Here is a 17009-nt window from a genome sequence, read left to right on the forward strand (position 1 = left end):
AAAAATTAAGTAAATAATACAATAAAACACCAGAACTTAAATGAACGGTTGACAGGTCACATATTTCCTTACAGGTCACATGAACAGATACATATATATATATATCAGATTACACTGTGTAAAGGCATAAGTACAATCCATTTCTCCCAATATTGCAGGTATTTGTCCATTTGTAGTTTTAAAGAAAAAGTCATCCTCTCCATATTTTGAACATTAGATATGATATCCAACCATTCAGATTTTGTAGGGGGTTCCAATTGTAGCCACTTTCGAGTCACAGTTTTCTTACTGGTTGCTAGGAGTATTTTTTCAGTTGGCGTTTCTGTGTGGAGTTTGCATGTTCTCCCTGCGTTCCATGGGTTTCCTCCGGGTGCTCCGGTTTCCCCCACAGTCCAAATTACATGCGGTACAGGTGAATTGGATAGGCTAAATTGTCCGTAGTGGATGAATGTGTGTGAATGAGTGTTTGTGTTTCCCAAAGATGGGTTGCAGCTGGAAGGGCATTCGCTGCGTAAAAACGTAAAAAGGAATGATCTTAAAAATGTCTTAAAAAGTCTTAAACTTGGTGAAACCTGCAGAAACCCTGTGATGTTTATGAACTGTTGATCAGCTGAAAGCAAAACTATCTCTAATGTGGATACAGTGACATCTAGTGGCCAGAGAAGAAAATACACATCTATCAATTAATTAATCAATTAATTAAATCAATGCCACAAGAAAAAAGAGGCATTAGATTCATTCATTCATTTTCTTTTCGGCTTAATCCCTTTCTTTACATAAGTTGACCACAGCGGAATGAACCGCCAACTTAACCAGTATATGTTTTACGCCAGGGGTCACCAATCCTGGTCTAGGAGGGCCGGTGTCCCTGCAGGGTTTAGCACTAACTTGCTTCAACACACTTGCCTGGATGTTTCAAGTATACCTAGTAAGAGCTTGATTAACTTATTCAGGTGTGTTTGATTAGGGTTGGAGCTAAAATCTGCAGGACACCGGTCCTCCAGGAACAAGTTTGGTAACCACTGTTTTACGCAGTGGATGCCCTTCCAGCTGCAACCCGAGGTATTACACATTCAAATTAATTTCTGAAAGATAAAACTGTATAAAAAAATAGACATTTACATGAAATTAAATGTTTTCAGAGCATTACATGTTTTCAGTGCTTTTTTGTTTTGTGATTGTTCTAAAAGATTGACTTATAATTTGAAGTCATTCATAAAATTAGAAAAGTTTAGTTTACATTGAGCCCGCTTTTTATTATGTATGTGGTATTTTCATAATAACATAAACTATTTAAAATATGTCGTAAATATGTTACAATTCAGGTTCTCAATATCAGAATAAAACAATACATCAAATAAACAAATTTCTATCTTACACTGCATTTCTTAATAAACAATTTAAAATGTTTTCGAGATTTTCTTGAATAAATATAATGAAATAAGATGCTAAATTGTTTCTTTAATTTTGTTATTAATGAAAGACTTATTTGTCAGCGTCCTAGCTTTAACCAAGAAAACATTAGAAAATATTGAGAGCCAAAAATCACATGCAGATATCATAAACAAAACCACATCGAAGCAGGCTGAGCCTAACTACTAATGCACGCGACATAGGGGAGAAACACAAATGAACATTTTATACCAACAGGTATTTTTATCCAAGCAAATTAAAGTTTTAATACATATTTCTTATATAAATGGCATAACAAACATAAAAATTAACTGTCAATTATAGATGTAAATAAAACAAGTAACGAATAAGCTTTACTACATTTGTCCTCCCCCGTGATATTGCCTTCAGTTGGTATCGGCCGGCAGAAGCGGGAGGTATAAATCTCCACTGCTCCCTGTTTACAACATTTGACAGTGACCGCGAAGGTGGAGGGTGCAGTTCTTTCATAACAACCTCGATCCAAACGAGGATTAAAGAAACAGCCTGCGACGAAACCAGTAAGTGTGCTTTTCAAACTAAGTTCTAAAATCGGATAAATAAAGCATTAAGTGTATCAGGTAAGAGTTGAATTAGCTGTAACACTCTTGACAGGAAATTGATAGATTTAAAGCGAGGTATACATGTTATTAATGATGGAAGGCTGAAAAATACATTTTAGAATTTAAAACGGAATCTGTGATTTGTGATTAAAATGAAAATTGTAAAGGGATTATTGAATTCAATTTCTTAATCTTTAGCATACAGCATAGAATCACCAAGAGTCGACACTGTTGCTATTTAGGAAACTGCTAGATGCCGCTAGTGTCACGCGGCGGCCATTTTGGAATGAAATTTTTAATAGACCATAGAACAACAGCGCGGATAACTGTTAGGCATAATGAATTAAAATATTGAGTTAAATATTATATATTCATACACCCCCATTGAAAAGCAACATTTTAAACAATGTCTCAATTAAAAAGAAAACGGTTTCCAAAATGTTGACAAGACTAGGTTTATTATAACATCTATATAACTTATATGAAAGTAAGGTTGCCCTCACTTTTCAATGTTCAGTCAGTATCAATGTTGCCAAAAATATAGCCAATTGCCTGTTTTAATCAGTTTGTGTTGTTCTTCCAAAATATTCTTAACCAAAAAAATGCGTAAAGACCTGAAATAACTAAAATGGATTCTGTAATAAGGACAAATCACGTTTCCCTTTTATTGTGTAAATAAATAAATACAAATCGAGGAAATATAATTGAAAAGAGGTTGTGGTAGAGCCTATATTGGAAAAAATGGCATCCACCAAATAACTTAATAAATATTGATAATAATAATGCAAACTACCAAAAACAATGTATAATAATAGTAGTATTTGAGGTAAATTGGGTGTTATATTCGCACATCTGTTCAGTGACCACTTGTGACAGGCTCCCTAATTGTTTATCATGCTACTTTGAATATTGGGTGTGAAATCGCATGCAAGTTTGACTTTAAAGCAACATTAGCACTGTTAAATTGACTGTAAACAATGCTGTACTTTGATAATCATTGGCTGCTAATATGATTTGACACTTATATATTTGCAATAATGCTTTCCTGATATTGTAATATTAAGAGGAAAGTCCGAATGTGGATATAAAACTAAACTTTACCTCAACATAGTGGTAGTGTAGTTATCTAAAACACATAACAACAACAAAAATAGATATATATATATATTACAAGGACATATCAAAATACGCTAAAAGAAACCTCTCAGAACACCCTCAGCGGGTCTGTTTGTTCATTTTGGGCCCAGTCTCTGTCTGGATGGTGATGCTGATGCTGTTCCCCCACTCAGTCACTTTTTCCATGGTCAATACCTGCCCAAATATCTCTCACTTTTCAGTGGAGTTCAGTGGTGAAGCTTCGATTGGTGGGTGACTGTAAGCCGGGGTCCAGTTCAGTTTCCCTCTGAACGGCTGATGTGTGTTCTGGAGGTCAGAAGGATAATAGCTACTCTGTTTGGATTAAATCTTCACGACTTCAAAAATCTGCTCTTATTCAGTTTGCTTTATGATCTTAACATCAGGCCTTTTGAAAAAACAGACAATTTCACACACTCGCAATACTTTCTGTCTCAATATTTTATTATATATGACGTTTTGTAGTTAAGTCTGACATGTTTTCTTTTACAAAACTGGCTTTTTAGGGCCCACAGAAAATGGGAGCTGTATGAGATCCAAAAGTTTAAGTTCAAATAATTATTAAACACCTGTTTCTAAATGGTCTGTCTCTAAAAGTGAGGGGGACGTATCCCTCTGTCCCCACTGCTGCTACGCCCCTGGCTGATTGGGAATAGTTCAAAAGCTTCTTCCTGGCTTAATGACTCTGACAAATGCCTACAAACATTTCCAATCGCCCTCACCTTTCACTAAGTAAATAACTAGTCAGTATCAGTGTAGTCAAATGTAGATAATTGCATGTTTTAATCATTTTTGTCCAGTTTGGTTTCCCTCTGGGCGGCTGATATAACTGTCACATTTGTTTTTCTATATGATTGTTTTTCTATGTTTAAGTGTCATTTTCATGGTTTAAAGTCGCTTGTTGTTTTCCTCAACACTGTTAAAGGGGTCTGTGGGATTTTGCCTCATTTTAAGGTAAGTTCTTATGTTTTATATATATATATATATATATATATATATATTACTAAAATTCCCAACAATTAATTTTAATTTTAAACAATAATTTTAATTTTAGGGGAAAAAGAAAATGCTTTACAAAATACCTTTTCCCCCCCAACATTCATGTAATTGATTTAATTATTTACCTGCCAGCACTATTGTTTATTTATTTATGCAGGAATTTGTGGATTCATTTACTCTTTATTTGCGTATTTATTTATTGCTTTATGCAGGTATTTATGGATTCATTTACTCTTTATTTGCATATTTATTTATTGTTTTATACAAGTATTTATGGATTTAATTAATCTATTTATTTGCGTATTTATTTATTGTTTTATGCAGGTATTTATGGATTTATTTAATCTATTCGCATATTTATTTATTGTTTTATGAAGGTGTTTATGGATTTATTTACTCTTTATTTGCGCATTTATTTATTGTTTTATGCAAGTATTTATGGAATTACTCTATTTATTTGCGTATTTATTTATTAATTTTTCCAGGTTTTTATGGATTTATTTACTCTATTTGCGCGTTTATTTTTTAATGCAGGTATTTATGGATTTATTTAATCTATTCACATATTTATTTGTTGTTTTATGCAGGTATTTATGGATTTATTTACTCTTTATTTGTGCATTTATTTATTGTTTTATGCAAGTATTTATGGAATTATTAACTCTTATTTATTTTCGTATTTATTAATTAATTTTTGCAGGTATTTATGGATTTATTTACTCTATTTGCGCGTTTATTTTTTAATGCAGGTATTTATGGATTTATTTACTCTATTTATTTGCATATTTATTTATTGTTTTATGCAGGTATTTATGGATTTAATTACTCTTTATTTGCATATTTATTTATTATTTTAGGCTGGTATTTATGGATTTATTTACTCTTTATTTACATATTTATTGTTTTATGCAAGTATTTATGGCTATATTTACTCTTTATTTACATATTGTTTTATGCAGCTGTTTATGGATATATTTACTCTATTTGCATATGTATTTATTGCTTTATGCAGGTATTTATGGATTTATTTACTCTTTATTTATTGTTTTATGCAGTTATTTATGGATTTATTTATTCTTTATTTTGCGTATTTATTTATTATTTTATGCTGGTATTTATGGATTTATTTACTCTTTATTTGCATTTTTATTTATTGTTTTATGCAGGTATTTATGGATTTCTTTACTCTATTTATTTGTGTATTTGTTTATTTTTTTATGCAGGTATTTATGGATTTATTTACTCTTTATTTATTGTTTTATGCAGTTATTTATGGATTTATTTACTCTTTATTTTGCGTATTTATTTATTATTTTATGCTGGTATTTATGGATTTATTTACTCTTTATTTGCATTTTTATTTATTGTTTTATGCAGGTATTTATGGATTTATTTACTCTTTATTTGTGTATTTTTTTATTTTTTTATGCAGGTATTTATGGATTTATTTACTCTTTATTTATTGTTTTATGCAGGTATTTATGGATTTCTTTACTCTATTTATTTGTGTATTTGTTTAATATTTTATGCTGGTATTTATGGATTTATTTACTCTTTATTTGCATTTTTATTTATTGTTTTATGCAGGTATTTATGGATTTCTTTACTCTATTTATTTGTGTATTTGTTTATTTTTTATGCAGTTATTTATGGATTAATTTACTCTTTATTTGCGTATTTATTTATTGTTTTATGCAGGTATTTATGGATTTATTTAGTCTTTATTTGCATTTTTATTTACTGTTTTATGCAGGTATTTATGGTTTTATTTACTTTATTCATTTGTGTATTTGTTTATTGTTTTATGCAGGTATTTATGGCTTTATTTACTCTTTATTTGCATATTTATTATTTTATGCAGGTTTTTATAGATTTAATTACTCTTTATTTGCATATTTATTTATGGTTTTATGCAGGTATTTATGGATTTATTTACTCTTTATTTGCATATATTTATTATTTTATTCTGGTATTTATGGATATATTTACTCTGTTTATTTACTCTTTATTTGCGTATTTAATTATTTATTTATTTATTCAGAAATCTATGGATTTATTTATATTATTTATTTGCATATGCATTATTTATTACTTTATGCAGAAATGTATGGATTTATTTAGTAATTTATTTGCATATTTTTTTTTTTTTGTTTTATGCAGGAATTTATGGATTCATTTACTCTTTATTTGCGTATTTATTGTTTTATTAGATTAAATTAGATTCAACTTTATTGTCATTACACATGTACAAGTACAATGCAACTTGTACATGTGTAATGACAATAAAGTTGAATGCAGGTTTTTTATGCAGGTTTTTATGGATTTTACTCTTTATTTCTGCATTTATTTTTTGTTTTATGCAGGTATTTATGCATTTATTTACACATTTATTTATTTGCATACTTATTGTTTATTTAAGCAGGAATTTGTGGATTTATTTACTCATTTATTTATTTATTGTTTAATGCAGGAATTTATGCATTTTTTAAACTCATTTATATATTTATTTGCATATTTATTTGTTGTTTTTGCAGGTTTCGTTCTCTATATGCATTTGTATCATCATTTTGCAGTACTAAGTGACATTTAGGACTGTCTTTAGTTATCTTAAATCTTAGTAATTTTGTGTTTCTCATATCTGTGTGTGTGAAAATGAACTGCACCTAAAAATCTCTATTCTCTGAGCATTTATTGAAGATCAGAGCTGTAGTCTGTGTAATGAAAGTGTTTCCAGCTGTTTAAAAAAACATCTACTTTATTTTTTTTATTATTCGTTGAGCAGAATGAGTTTAGTTTGCCATTTGTGAACTGAAGTCTTTGCATTATATGTCAATAAAAAAAAAACATGCATACATTTTAATTTTTTCTTATTGTCAATTTAGCTTTTTTTTAGTTGATGGACAAGAATGAACTCTTGACATTGCATTTCTCAGTACACTCTTATTGACTTGCTAATGTTAGGTGAAAGTCACTGTGGGTTGATATCCAGCTTCTAGGACTCTAAAGCTTGTTTTTAATATGGGCCATAATGTCATGACAAGTCTTTCACTTTCAACATGATTTTGCACCATTCACTCAAACCAGAATACAAAGTGCATCGGTCAATAACTACAATTACACGGACATCATTAATGTAAATCTTTGCCTTAATTTGAATAAGACAATATTAAGATTAAGGTGTTTACATGAGCTGCTTTTTGAATGTTCCTTTCATGATCCGCTTTTACACGTTATAGCACATAATTTGTTTAACATCATCGAGTCGCCACGCTATCCACATTTCCTCCGGAGTTTCATGTACTGTAATTTCAGGTGTTTCATTTTTCATTTTTTGATGTTAACTGCAGTTTGGCACCTCACTTTCATTCAGGAACGCTTCATGCACCGTGTCAAAATCGCTGTTTACATGGCAGACTCTTAATCAGAGTATAATCTTACTCATTTTAAAATCGCATTACGGGTGTCCATGTGAACATACTAATTGTTTTACTGATCGATCATAATATTCTCAGTGTTCTTATAGATTGTGATGGCCAACGCTGTGTCCCCACATTAATACAATGGTATATACACACACACAGCCACATTTATAAATGTTAATTTGGTATTTCTTATTTGTTACAGATTATAGTCAATAGTGACAGACACCGTTTGGTTCAGTTTCACATTTTTATTTCAATTATTTCATGTCATAAGTTGCTGGTTCGGAGTGCACACTTTCTAGTTCTTTTGACAAGATTTGATGATATTTATTTCTTTGAGTTAAAGTTACCTGTGGGATCCAAGATGGCGTGGCTCATTGCTTCAGAGACTGTAGTCTAACACAGATCCGACTGCTCTAAGGGACCGGCCGGCAACATTTGCTGACATTTTCTTCCGCCCGACCAAACCAACATGCAAATTGGCTGAGGGGGGTGTTTAAATGTTTATTACTATATGTTTGTTTATTATTAGTATTTGAATTGCTAGTTTTGTTTATATATTGGTTAATTATTTTAAGTGTATTATTTGACTATGTTTGGTGGTTGTTTTGTATTAGTTTGTGATGTTTAGTTACCTTCTTGTAATAAACTAGTCCCTGTCTTTTGTGTATAAGTCCCGTTTTTGTGTTTGAACAGAGGTCTGTTTTTCTTTTTCTCTTTGTTTGTTTGATTCGGTGATGTTTATTTGTTTTAAAGGGCACTCCTGGTGAAAAATCTACTTTTCAAGCTGTTTGGACAGACATGTGTGAAAGTTATTAGACGCGTGTTTGCTATACTATGTGCATTATGAAATAGTACTGTTGTGCTTTGCTTGATGTTTCTTTATTTTATATTTAGGATTTACTGAAATGATATCGGGGGAGGCAGTGGCGCAGTCGCATCACAGCAAAAAGGTTGCTGGTTCGAACCTCGGCTGAGTTGGCGTTTCTGTGTGGAGTTTGCATGTTCTCCCTGCCTTTGCGTGGGTTTCCTCCGGGTACTCCGGTTTCCCCCACAGTCCAAAGACATGCAGTACAGGTGAATTGGGTAGGCTAAATTGTCCGTAGTGTGTAAAAAAACTGGCTGGATAAGTTAGCGGTTCATTCCGCTGTGGCGACCTCAGATTAATAAAGTGACTAAGCCGACAAGAAAATGAATGAAATGATATCATGAGTATATAACATTATCAGGATATGAGATGGCTTATGATTTGAGTTTTGCCATATCGCCCAGCCCTATAGTTACATAACGTACTATAGTAATTACAATGAATGATGCATCTAACTCACCTTAAACTCAGTTAGTATGGGTAATTAATATTACTTAGTGAATCGTTACACAACAACTACATCACCTTAAAGTGTAGCCCAATTTTCTGTAGCAGGTCAAATGGTTTATTATATTTAATCCTCCACCAGAAAAAGGTGGTTTGCAATCTCCAGGTTAAAGGAAAGCCCTTCCCGCAGGCGGAGGAGTTAAGTATCTCAGGGCTTTGTTCATGAGTGAGGGAAGGATGGAGTGTGAGATTGACAGGCGGATTGGTGCAGCAGTAATACGGTCGATGTAGCGGTCCATTGTGGTAAAGGAACTGAGTCGAAAGACAAAGCTCTCGATTTACCGGTCAATCTACGTTCCTACTCTCACCTATGGTCATGACTGAAAGGACAAGATCTCGGATACAAGCAGCCAAAATGAGTGTCCTTCGCAGGGTGGACCCTTAGACAAGGTGATGATGAGCTCTGTCACTCGGGAGGAGCTCGGAGTAGAGCTGCTGCTCCTCCACATTGAGAGAAGTCAGCTGAGGTGGCTTGGACATCTGTTTCGGATGCCTACAGTATACCTAAGGAGGAGTTCCAGGCATGTTCCACCAGAAGGAGGCCTCGGGGAAGACCCACACGCTGGAGGGAGTATTAGGCTGCTTTCACACCTGTGAATCGATTCAGTTGTTCCGAAACAGAGATTACAAATGTTACATTGTTGCTCTTTGCTCTTGGAGCGATTCGCGTTCACACTGCAAAGTTTCTAATCGGACCAAAAGAGCTAAAACAAGTCACGTGCGAGTAAACTCTCCTCACATTGGTCAGAGTGTCAGGGTTTAATTTGCAGCGTCCCGCTAAGCTGTCAGGAGAGGTGGTGGTTGGGTGGTGATTGACAGGGTGTGCATGCGCGATGTGTGTGAAAACAGATGCGGTGGGGAGGGGTGAGAAAGGTGCGCGACGTAGCCTATTTGAGGACCGTGAGGGAGACGCGAGATTACCAGGAGATCATCACTCGTTTGCGGGCATCCGGAGACTCGCGAAACTTCCCGCCATTCTCATAATTCTCTCTTCATATAGCCGTATGCCTATTACATATCCATAGAACACTGTGATATAACCGCGCTCGGATCATATCGCTTTCTCACTGTAATCGAACCGCTCCAGGGTTTGTTTCAATCGAGCCGAGACCACCTCACTCAAGTGATCTCGGAGCGATTACTTTGGCGCGGAACAGAGCGCGATTGCCCTGTTCACATATGCCAAACGAACCGCGCTAACTGGGCAATCGAGACATGTTCCAAAACAAAAGTGTAGGTAAGTGTAAGTGTAGTGAAAGCACCCTTAGATGTCTCTCGGCTAGCCTCTGAGCGCCTCAGGATCTCCCCAGAGGAGCTGGGAGAGGGAAGTCTGGGGTTCTCTCCTAAAGCCGCATTTCATCTGCACACAACATTTGAACATAACTGTCGGAATACGCCCCCTTGTGGCAGTCGCACAGAATTTTCAGTTCTGACGTGCACCATGTGAGACAAGCTGTTCTCGCAGCGTCCAAAATAGTGCAAAAGCAGGAACCATTATTTTCTGTGTTCGCCATGGTTGAAGGAATACTAGAAACTCAGACCGCTAAAATATTGGGGGGAATGTGGAGACGACATAAAAATATATATATATATATATTTTTTTTTTATTACTTGCATTTATGAACAGAAATGTTTTTTTTTTTTAAATATAGACGTCTTTTGATTAAAAAAATAACCAAATAAAGTCCTATTTCTCATCTCGCACACACAGACCTGCTTGCACAACACTGGAATACATTGCATCCGGTCTAGTTGCAGGAGTTCAAATATTTCTACGGATCTGCAGCTCAATTCGGATCCAAATTTTCCGCATACGGAGATGATCGGAATAAACATGTAAACCTCAAACTCATTTAACCAAAGATGGGACTCAGTCGGCTGATAAAGATTTATTTAACCCATGGGATTGAACTTGTACAGTGCATTTCTTTACAACAATTATTCACTAAGTGACAAATCTGAGCCACTATACAGACCGGATAACTATACATCACATTTCTGGGTTCCTTTTTTATTATTTTTTTAATGTTTCAACTCAAAATGTGTCCTTCATTAACACCATGAAAAAACAAAACAAGCGATAATCCATCAGACCAAACCCAAACGCTTCTCAGTGTGTGTAGATCAGCTCCTCTATCATCATCATCATTCCTCTTCTTCTGTTGTTGTTTGTTGTTAAGCATCTACCATTAAACATGTTAAAGTTACAAACCAGTAAGAAAATAAAACACATGGCACTGCTGAGAGGATCAGCGTTAAACACCACACCATCATCCACCGGCTCTGAAAACACAGACCACATGACGGAAAAGAAACCAGAACTCTTAGTTTGAACAAATGTGAGGTGATGCTGTTTGTTTTTCACCAGACACAGAAGACAAAAGCATGAAATGGCCAGTAGTTGACCTGTGTCTGGGTTTTGGAGATCGACGAGCGTTCAGATGAAGTCGTAGAAAAGAAACTAGCGCTAGTTTTGTGGCGGCGCAGTGCAATATGAGTATAGTTACCACAACAACAGACAGGTTAACGGTGCAAACATGATCAGCTTGATCTGCGTCAAACTGCGATGAGTGATTTCCCTATTATCGAGTTCTGATATGTTGGAATCTGAGTTGGATTTTGGCATTTAAAACATTGATTTCACAATCAAACAAGAGAGTGGATTTTCACAGTTAAGCTTAAAGCGCAGTTTCAAAAAGAGTGACTGGAAAAATAAGGATCTTTACGAAGCAAACTAGCAGCTTAAAAGGGAACACTTCACTTTTATTATTCATTTTCACAACGTTTCTAGAGTTAAACAGTGGAGTTTCACCATTGATCAATCCATTCAGCCGATCTTTGGGTCAAGGGGGAGCAGTTTTAGCTTAGCTTAGCATAGATCATTGAATCGGATTAGACCATTAGCATCTCTTGATCATTTTCCTGGTTAAAGCTTGCCTCTTCTGAAGCAACATTATGCATGAAGACTGACAGAAAATGAAAAGTTGTTCTTTTCTAGACTCTTATAATTCAGCCGATATCTGGGCTTGACCCGAACACTTTTAGCTTAGCTTAGCATAGATCATTAAATCGAATTAGACCATTAGCATCTCTTGATCATTTTCCCAGTTAATGCTTGCCTCTTATGAAGCTACATTGTGCATTAAGACTGACAGAAAAATGAAAAGTTGCTGTTTTCTAGGTTGTTATGACTAGGAACTATACTAATTCTGGCATAATAATAAAGGAACTTTACTGCCGACCATGCAGTCAATTTTAATGCAGAAAAGTTCCATGATTATCACGCCACAATTAGTATAGTTCCTAGTCATATCAACCTAGAAAACTTTTCATTTTCTGTCAGTCTTAATGCACAATGTAGCTTCAGAAGAGGCAAGCTTTAACCAGGAAAATGATCAAGAGATGCTAATGGTCTAATCCGATTCAATGATCTATGCTAAGCTAAGCTAATCGTGCTCTCATCAAGCCCAGATATCGGCTGAATTATAACAGTCTAGAAAAGAACAACTTTTCAGTCTTACTGCATAATGTAGCTTCAGAAGAGGCAAGGAAAACCTCTAAAAAGCCTTCATCGGATCAGTAAACAGAAGGTATGAAGCCAATGTTATCAGTATCAAGTTTGATAATGTTGATCATTTTAAGGCCTCTATCCATTTTCATCGGGTTTTATGAGGTTAAATCCATCCATCAGATGAGTCTGCAATAATTCATAATGCCTTATGCAAGTGTAATACTACCATCCTCCAGTTTAGCGCTAATAAAATCACTCTAATCTACTTCAATAATGAAATGCATGATTTAACACACGCAGTAGAAAAATGACCATGAGATGCTAATGGTCTAATCTGTTTCAATGATCTATGCTAAGCTAAGCTAAAAGTGCTCCCGCCAGACCCGGAGATCGGCTGAATGGATTCAACAATGGTAAATATCCACTGTTTAACTGTAGAGGAGCTGTAAAATAAGCGTATTTGCAAAAAAAAAGAAATAAGTGGAGTGTTTATTTAAAGGGACAGTTCACACTAAAATGTAAATTCTGCCATCAATTCCCAATCAAAAACCTGCTCGAGTCTCATCAGTTCAACACAAAAGATGATGTTATTATATTAGTCACTTTTGACGAGATTAACAGTAAACAAAACAGGAGCATTTTTATTTAGTTGCTGTTTTGTTTTGGAGTTTTTAACACATATTCTTTTCTAATATATCTATATCTCTTATATTCTTTTGCTTTGTATAGTTTGTACCTGCAGTGTTTGTTATTGTTGTAAATAAATGCATGTAAAATGTTGAATTTCAATATGTGCAAACAAAATAAAAAAATATCATGGCCAAAAATGTTTGAAATCGGAACCCATTACCTACTATAGTGGGGGGGGGAATACTATGGAAACCACCAAATTCCAACATTCTTCAAAACATCTTCTTTTGCGTATCAACTTGTCGGAAAGTAAATAGTACATTTAGATTTTTACTTTTGTGTGAACCGTCTCTTTAAATCTGTTCAGAAACTGCACGATCAACAAACAAACAGTACATTCAAGCCTCAAACAGCAGACAAACAAACAAACAGCAAGTAAACAACTGCAGATTTCTCCAGTTTTGGTCTCGGATCCCCTCTCTCTGTAGTGCACGAAAAATCATAAGGATACAAAAGTAGAATCATTTTAAATACTGTAGCAGCAGCAGCAGCAGCAGTCTTCTCTGGGTTTAAATAGTGAGCCTCTGGATGATTGTCCCGTGTTTTCCTCCTCTGCGGTGTGACGATGCATATTGATTTCCAGATGCAGAAGAAAACGCTGTTCTGGGCGTCTGAACCTGAACGTCCTCGAGCAGAGCAGCGCTGTGTGTTAGAAACGCTCCCGGTGTGCAGCGGGACGTCCGCTCTGGGTGTGTTTGACTGTAGAGAGCATCGGTCTCTCAGCTGGAGGCGGTGGCGATGGCCTTTTTCAGCTGCTGCGAGCGTAACTCTCGCGTTCGGGACTCCAGCAGCAGGTCGTAGCAGGTATTGCAGACTAGAACCGGGTCGTACAGCTGCTGGTCTGGAATGGGCAGCTTCAGGTGGCAGCAGTCTTTACAAAACACATTCCCACAGTTCCTGCAGGACACACACACACACACACCAGTCAATGTTTCCATCTAAAGATGTAAATTAAACTCAACCATGATCCAATTTGCTGCAGAATTGACAACGAGCAAAACATTTCAGATGTTTTACAGTGTGCTGGAGACATCTGCTGCAAACTTCCCAAAACACACATCATTGGCAGAGCTTTTAGGGTGCTTTCACATCTGTAGTTTGGGTCATTTGGTCTGAACCAAGGGCACTAAATGATACTGTAACGTTCGCTTTGCAGAATGTATTTTGGATAAGTGTGTGCGTTTGTTTGTATGTGGGTGTGTCATTTCATGCATGTGTTACAGGTACGAACGGCATTGGAGGATCCGCATTTCATGCTGATGACGTTGGCCGCTGACGCTGGGTTTGCGCCACCAATCGCTGGTTGGCGTAGCGTTTAAAAGCCGAGCCCAAACTGCAATGGCGATCTCTCTGTCTCTTTCGTTCTCGCTCTTACTCTTTCTGTGGGTCTCTGTGAGGACAGTCTCTTTTGCGAGGGCTCGTCTGAGAGAATGTGTTTTGCTTGTTTAATGCTCTTGTCTAAAGTATGCGATTTAATAATGCAATGTGTTTGCTTGTGAACTTGTCCAGTAACTGACATGTTTGAGTGATGCCTCGGAGAGGTGTAGGAGTAAGTTGCGCGATATACATATACAGCACTCAGATTGATATTTTGTATTAGTTCACTAGGTTCAGGAGAATGTGCTGTTTTCTGTATGTTTTGTTTTTAGTTAGAGCAGTTTAGTTAAGACGTTTGGTGCGTTGAAGATGTTTCTTTTCATGCTTTTCTTTTCATATTTAGTTTAGTTTGGTGAAAACAGTTACTGAGTTTTGTTATATTTATTTCTTTGATTTAAGCACATTCAACTACTTCCTCTCCCCCCAGGTAATTCATCATTTAATCATTGTAAATATTTCTCTTTCACTGTATAATATATTTTCACTGGTTTCATTGGATGTAAGGGAAATAAATAATTGCAGTAATATTTGGTTTTCAGTTTATTTCTTCCTCCATCCGCTTGTCACACACATTAAACTAATGTATGTTATGTCATCTACTCTTAGTTTAATATTAACTTCTAAAAGGAAATACACAGATACATTGCTGCATCTTCTGCCGTCTTTGGGTCGTTTTCACACCACACTGCTGGCTTTGTTCCGAACCAGTTGAAAAGAACCAAAATGCAGTCAACAGACAAAATCCACATCTCTCATTGGCCAGATGTTGTTGAACATATTTCCTAAACTGCTTATCGATTGGTCAGAACTCACGTGTGGGAAAATGCCAATGAACTCCCGAAAGTAAACAAAACCGGCAGACACAAAATGTTGCTTTTACTATGGAGCTACGACTGCGCTGCTGACTGTGTCCCTGCTCATGGTATACTATATAGTTTGTACTATGATTTGATTTGATTTGATGCACAGCGCATCAGCCTACAGCAGCTGGAGTAGTCCAAAAGGCGCAGTACTTTTTGCGGTTGGACCTGTTTTAGTTCAGATCATATTCCCACCATAAGCCCACCGCTCCAGGGGGCGTTTAAAAACGTACTGGGACCAACTCTTTAAGGAGAGGTCTCGGTACGATTTTTTGGTCTGCTTTTGGTGCACACTGGAGTACAATTGCTTTGTTCACACCTGCCCAAACAAACCGTACCAAGAGGGAAAACAAACTCTAGTGCGATTCAACACAACTAAATAAGGCAGGTGTGAAAACACCCTTAGAGTGAATTTCCTTCCATGGTGGTTTATGCTTATGCTACTTGAGTTCTAGGTTTATTTTATTTTATAAAACAATTTAAACTAAGGTTTAGTTTGTTAATTTAAGTTATACCAAAGTCTATAGAATACACAAGACTAGTGTAATGGTCAATATGGTGAATGAAGCCCCGCCTACTAGTACAGGAGCCAATCATCGATCGCTATAGACTGATGTTTCTCTGGGGGAAAGCTCAGACCAGACGTTTGCTTTTATGACAACAAACGCACAGCAATCTCAGCGAATACTTGCTTCACAGACATAAGAAATATATCCACATAAAGCTTGAAACCTCTACTTTTAAATGATCCAACTACACTTGAAAACAAAAGTTTTTCGGTTTTGTAATCTGTGTGAAACGACCACGGGGTACAGTCCGTCCTGTCAAAAGTACATCACATGACAGCCACCACACAATTGCCGCACGAACTTGTAAACAAAGAGTCGCTGTCATTTCTGGAGGAGATTCACCATCAAGATCAAGTTGAGAATTACTCTGTCTGATCGCACTGCTCTTCTGATCATTATCCAGAGGATGAACATGTGTAGATCGAGTGCGCACACACATTAGCTCGGGCACCCTGAAATAATGCAGATTTTGTTTTGTTTCTAATGTTTAGACACTAAAGTTATGTTGTTTAATATTATTGGTGATTCCAAATATGTAATAACAAGCTTGACAAACAGTTTTGGAGAATTTGATGTTTCCCCATTCAGACAGAATGCCTGAGCATACTGACGAGAGGCCTTTATAAAAGGCCACAGAATGAAATGACTTGCCTTAAAGCTAGGATGTCCACACTCGGTCCTGGAGGGCCGGTGTCCTGGAGAGTTTAGCTCCAACCCCAATCAAACACACCTGAAGCAGCTAATCAAGCTCTTACTACATACTACAAACTTCCAGGCAGGTGATTTGAAGCAAGTTGGAGCTAAACTCAGCAGGACACCGGCCCTCCAGGACTGAGTTTGGACACCCTTGCCTTAAAGGGACTTTAGTTATACTACAGGGCTGTTGAATGATTGATTTTGTTTGTGTCAAACTCTGTTCCTGGAGGGCCGAAGCCCTGCACAGTTTAGTCCCAACCCTGCTCCAACACACTTACCTGCAGGTTTTAAGCTTGTAGTCCTTCAGGCTTGTTTGAAAGCTACAGGTAAGTGTGTTGGAGCAGGGTTGGAACTAAACTGTGCAGAGCTGCGGCCCTCCAGG

At 36.1% G+C, this 17009-nt stretch overlaps 1 protein-coding gene and 1 long non-coding RNA gene across 7 annotated transcripts in view; one reads left to right on the forward strand and one right to left on the reverse strand.

Moving 5' to 3' along the window:
* Positions 1–1858: 1858 nt before the first annotated feature.
* Positions 1859–15027, forward strand: LOC141385725 (uncharacterized). Its single transcript, XR_012406627.1, has 3 exons — positions 1859–1952; positions 8447–8626; positions 14349–15027. It is a non-coding gene; the product is annotated as an uncharacterized lncRNA (long non-coding RNA).
* mtmr4 (myotubularin related protein 4) overlaps positions 10801–17009 on the reverse strand; it is a 144012-nt gene continuing 137803 nt past the window's right edge. For all 6 annotated transcript variants that reach the window (XM_009301130.5, XM_073951775.1, XM_073951777.1 and 3 more), the window contains one exon: positions 10801–14022. In XM_009301130.5, the coding sequence (XP_009299405.1) occupies positions 13845–14022 (178 nt within the window). In that variant the 3' untranslated portion in view covers positions 10801–13844. The remainder of the gene's footprint in view (positions 14023–17009) is intronic.

The sequence above is a fragment of the Danio rerio genome, chromosome 5 (assembly GCF_049306965.1).
Source record: "Danio rerio strain Tuebingen ecotype United States chromosome 5, GRCz12tu, whole genome shotgun sequence".
NCBI lineage: Eukaryota > Metazoa > Chordata > Actinopteri > Cypriniformes > Danionidae > Danio > Danio rerio.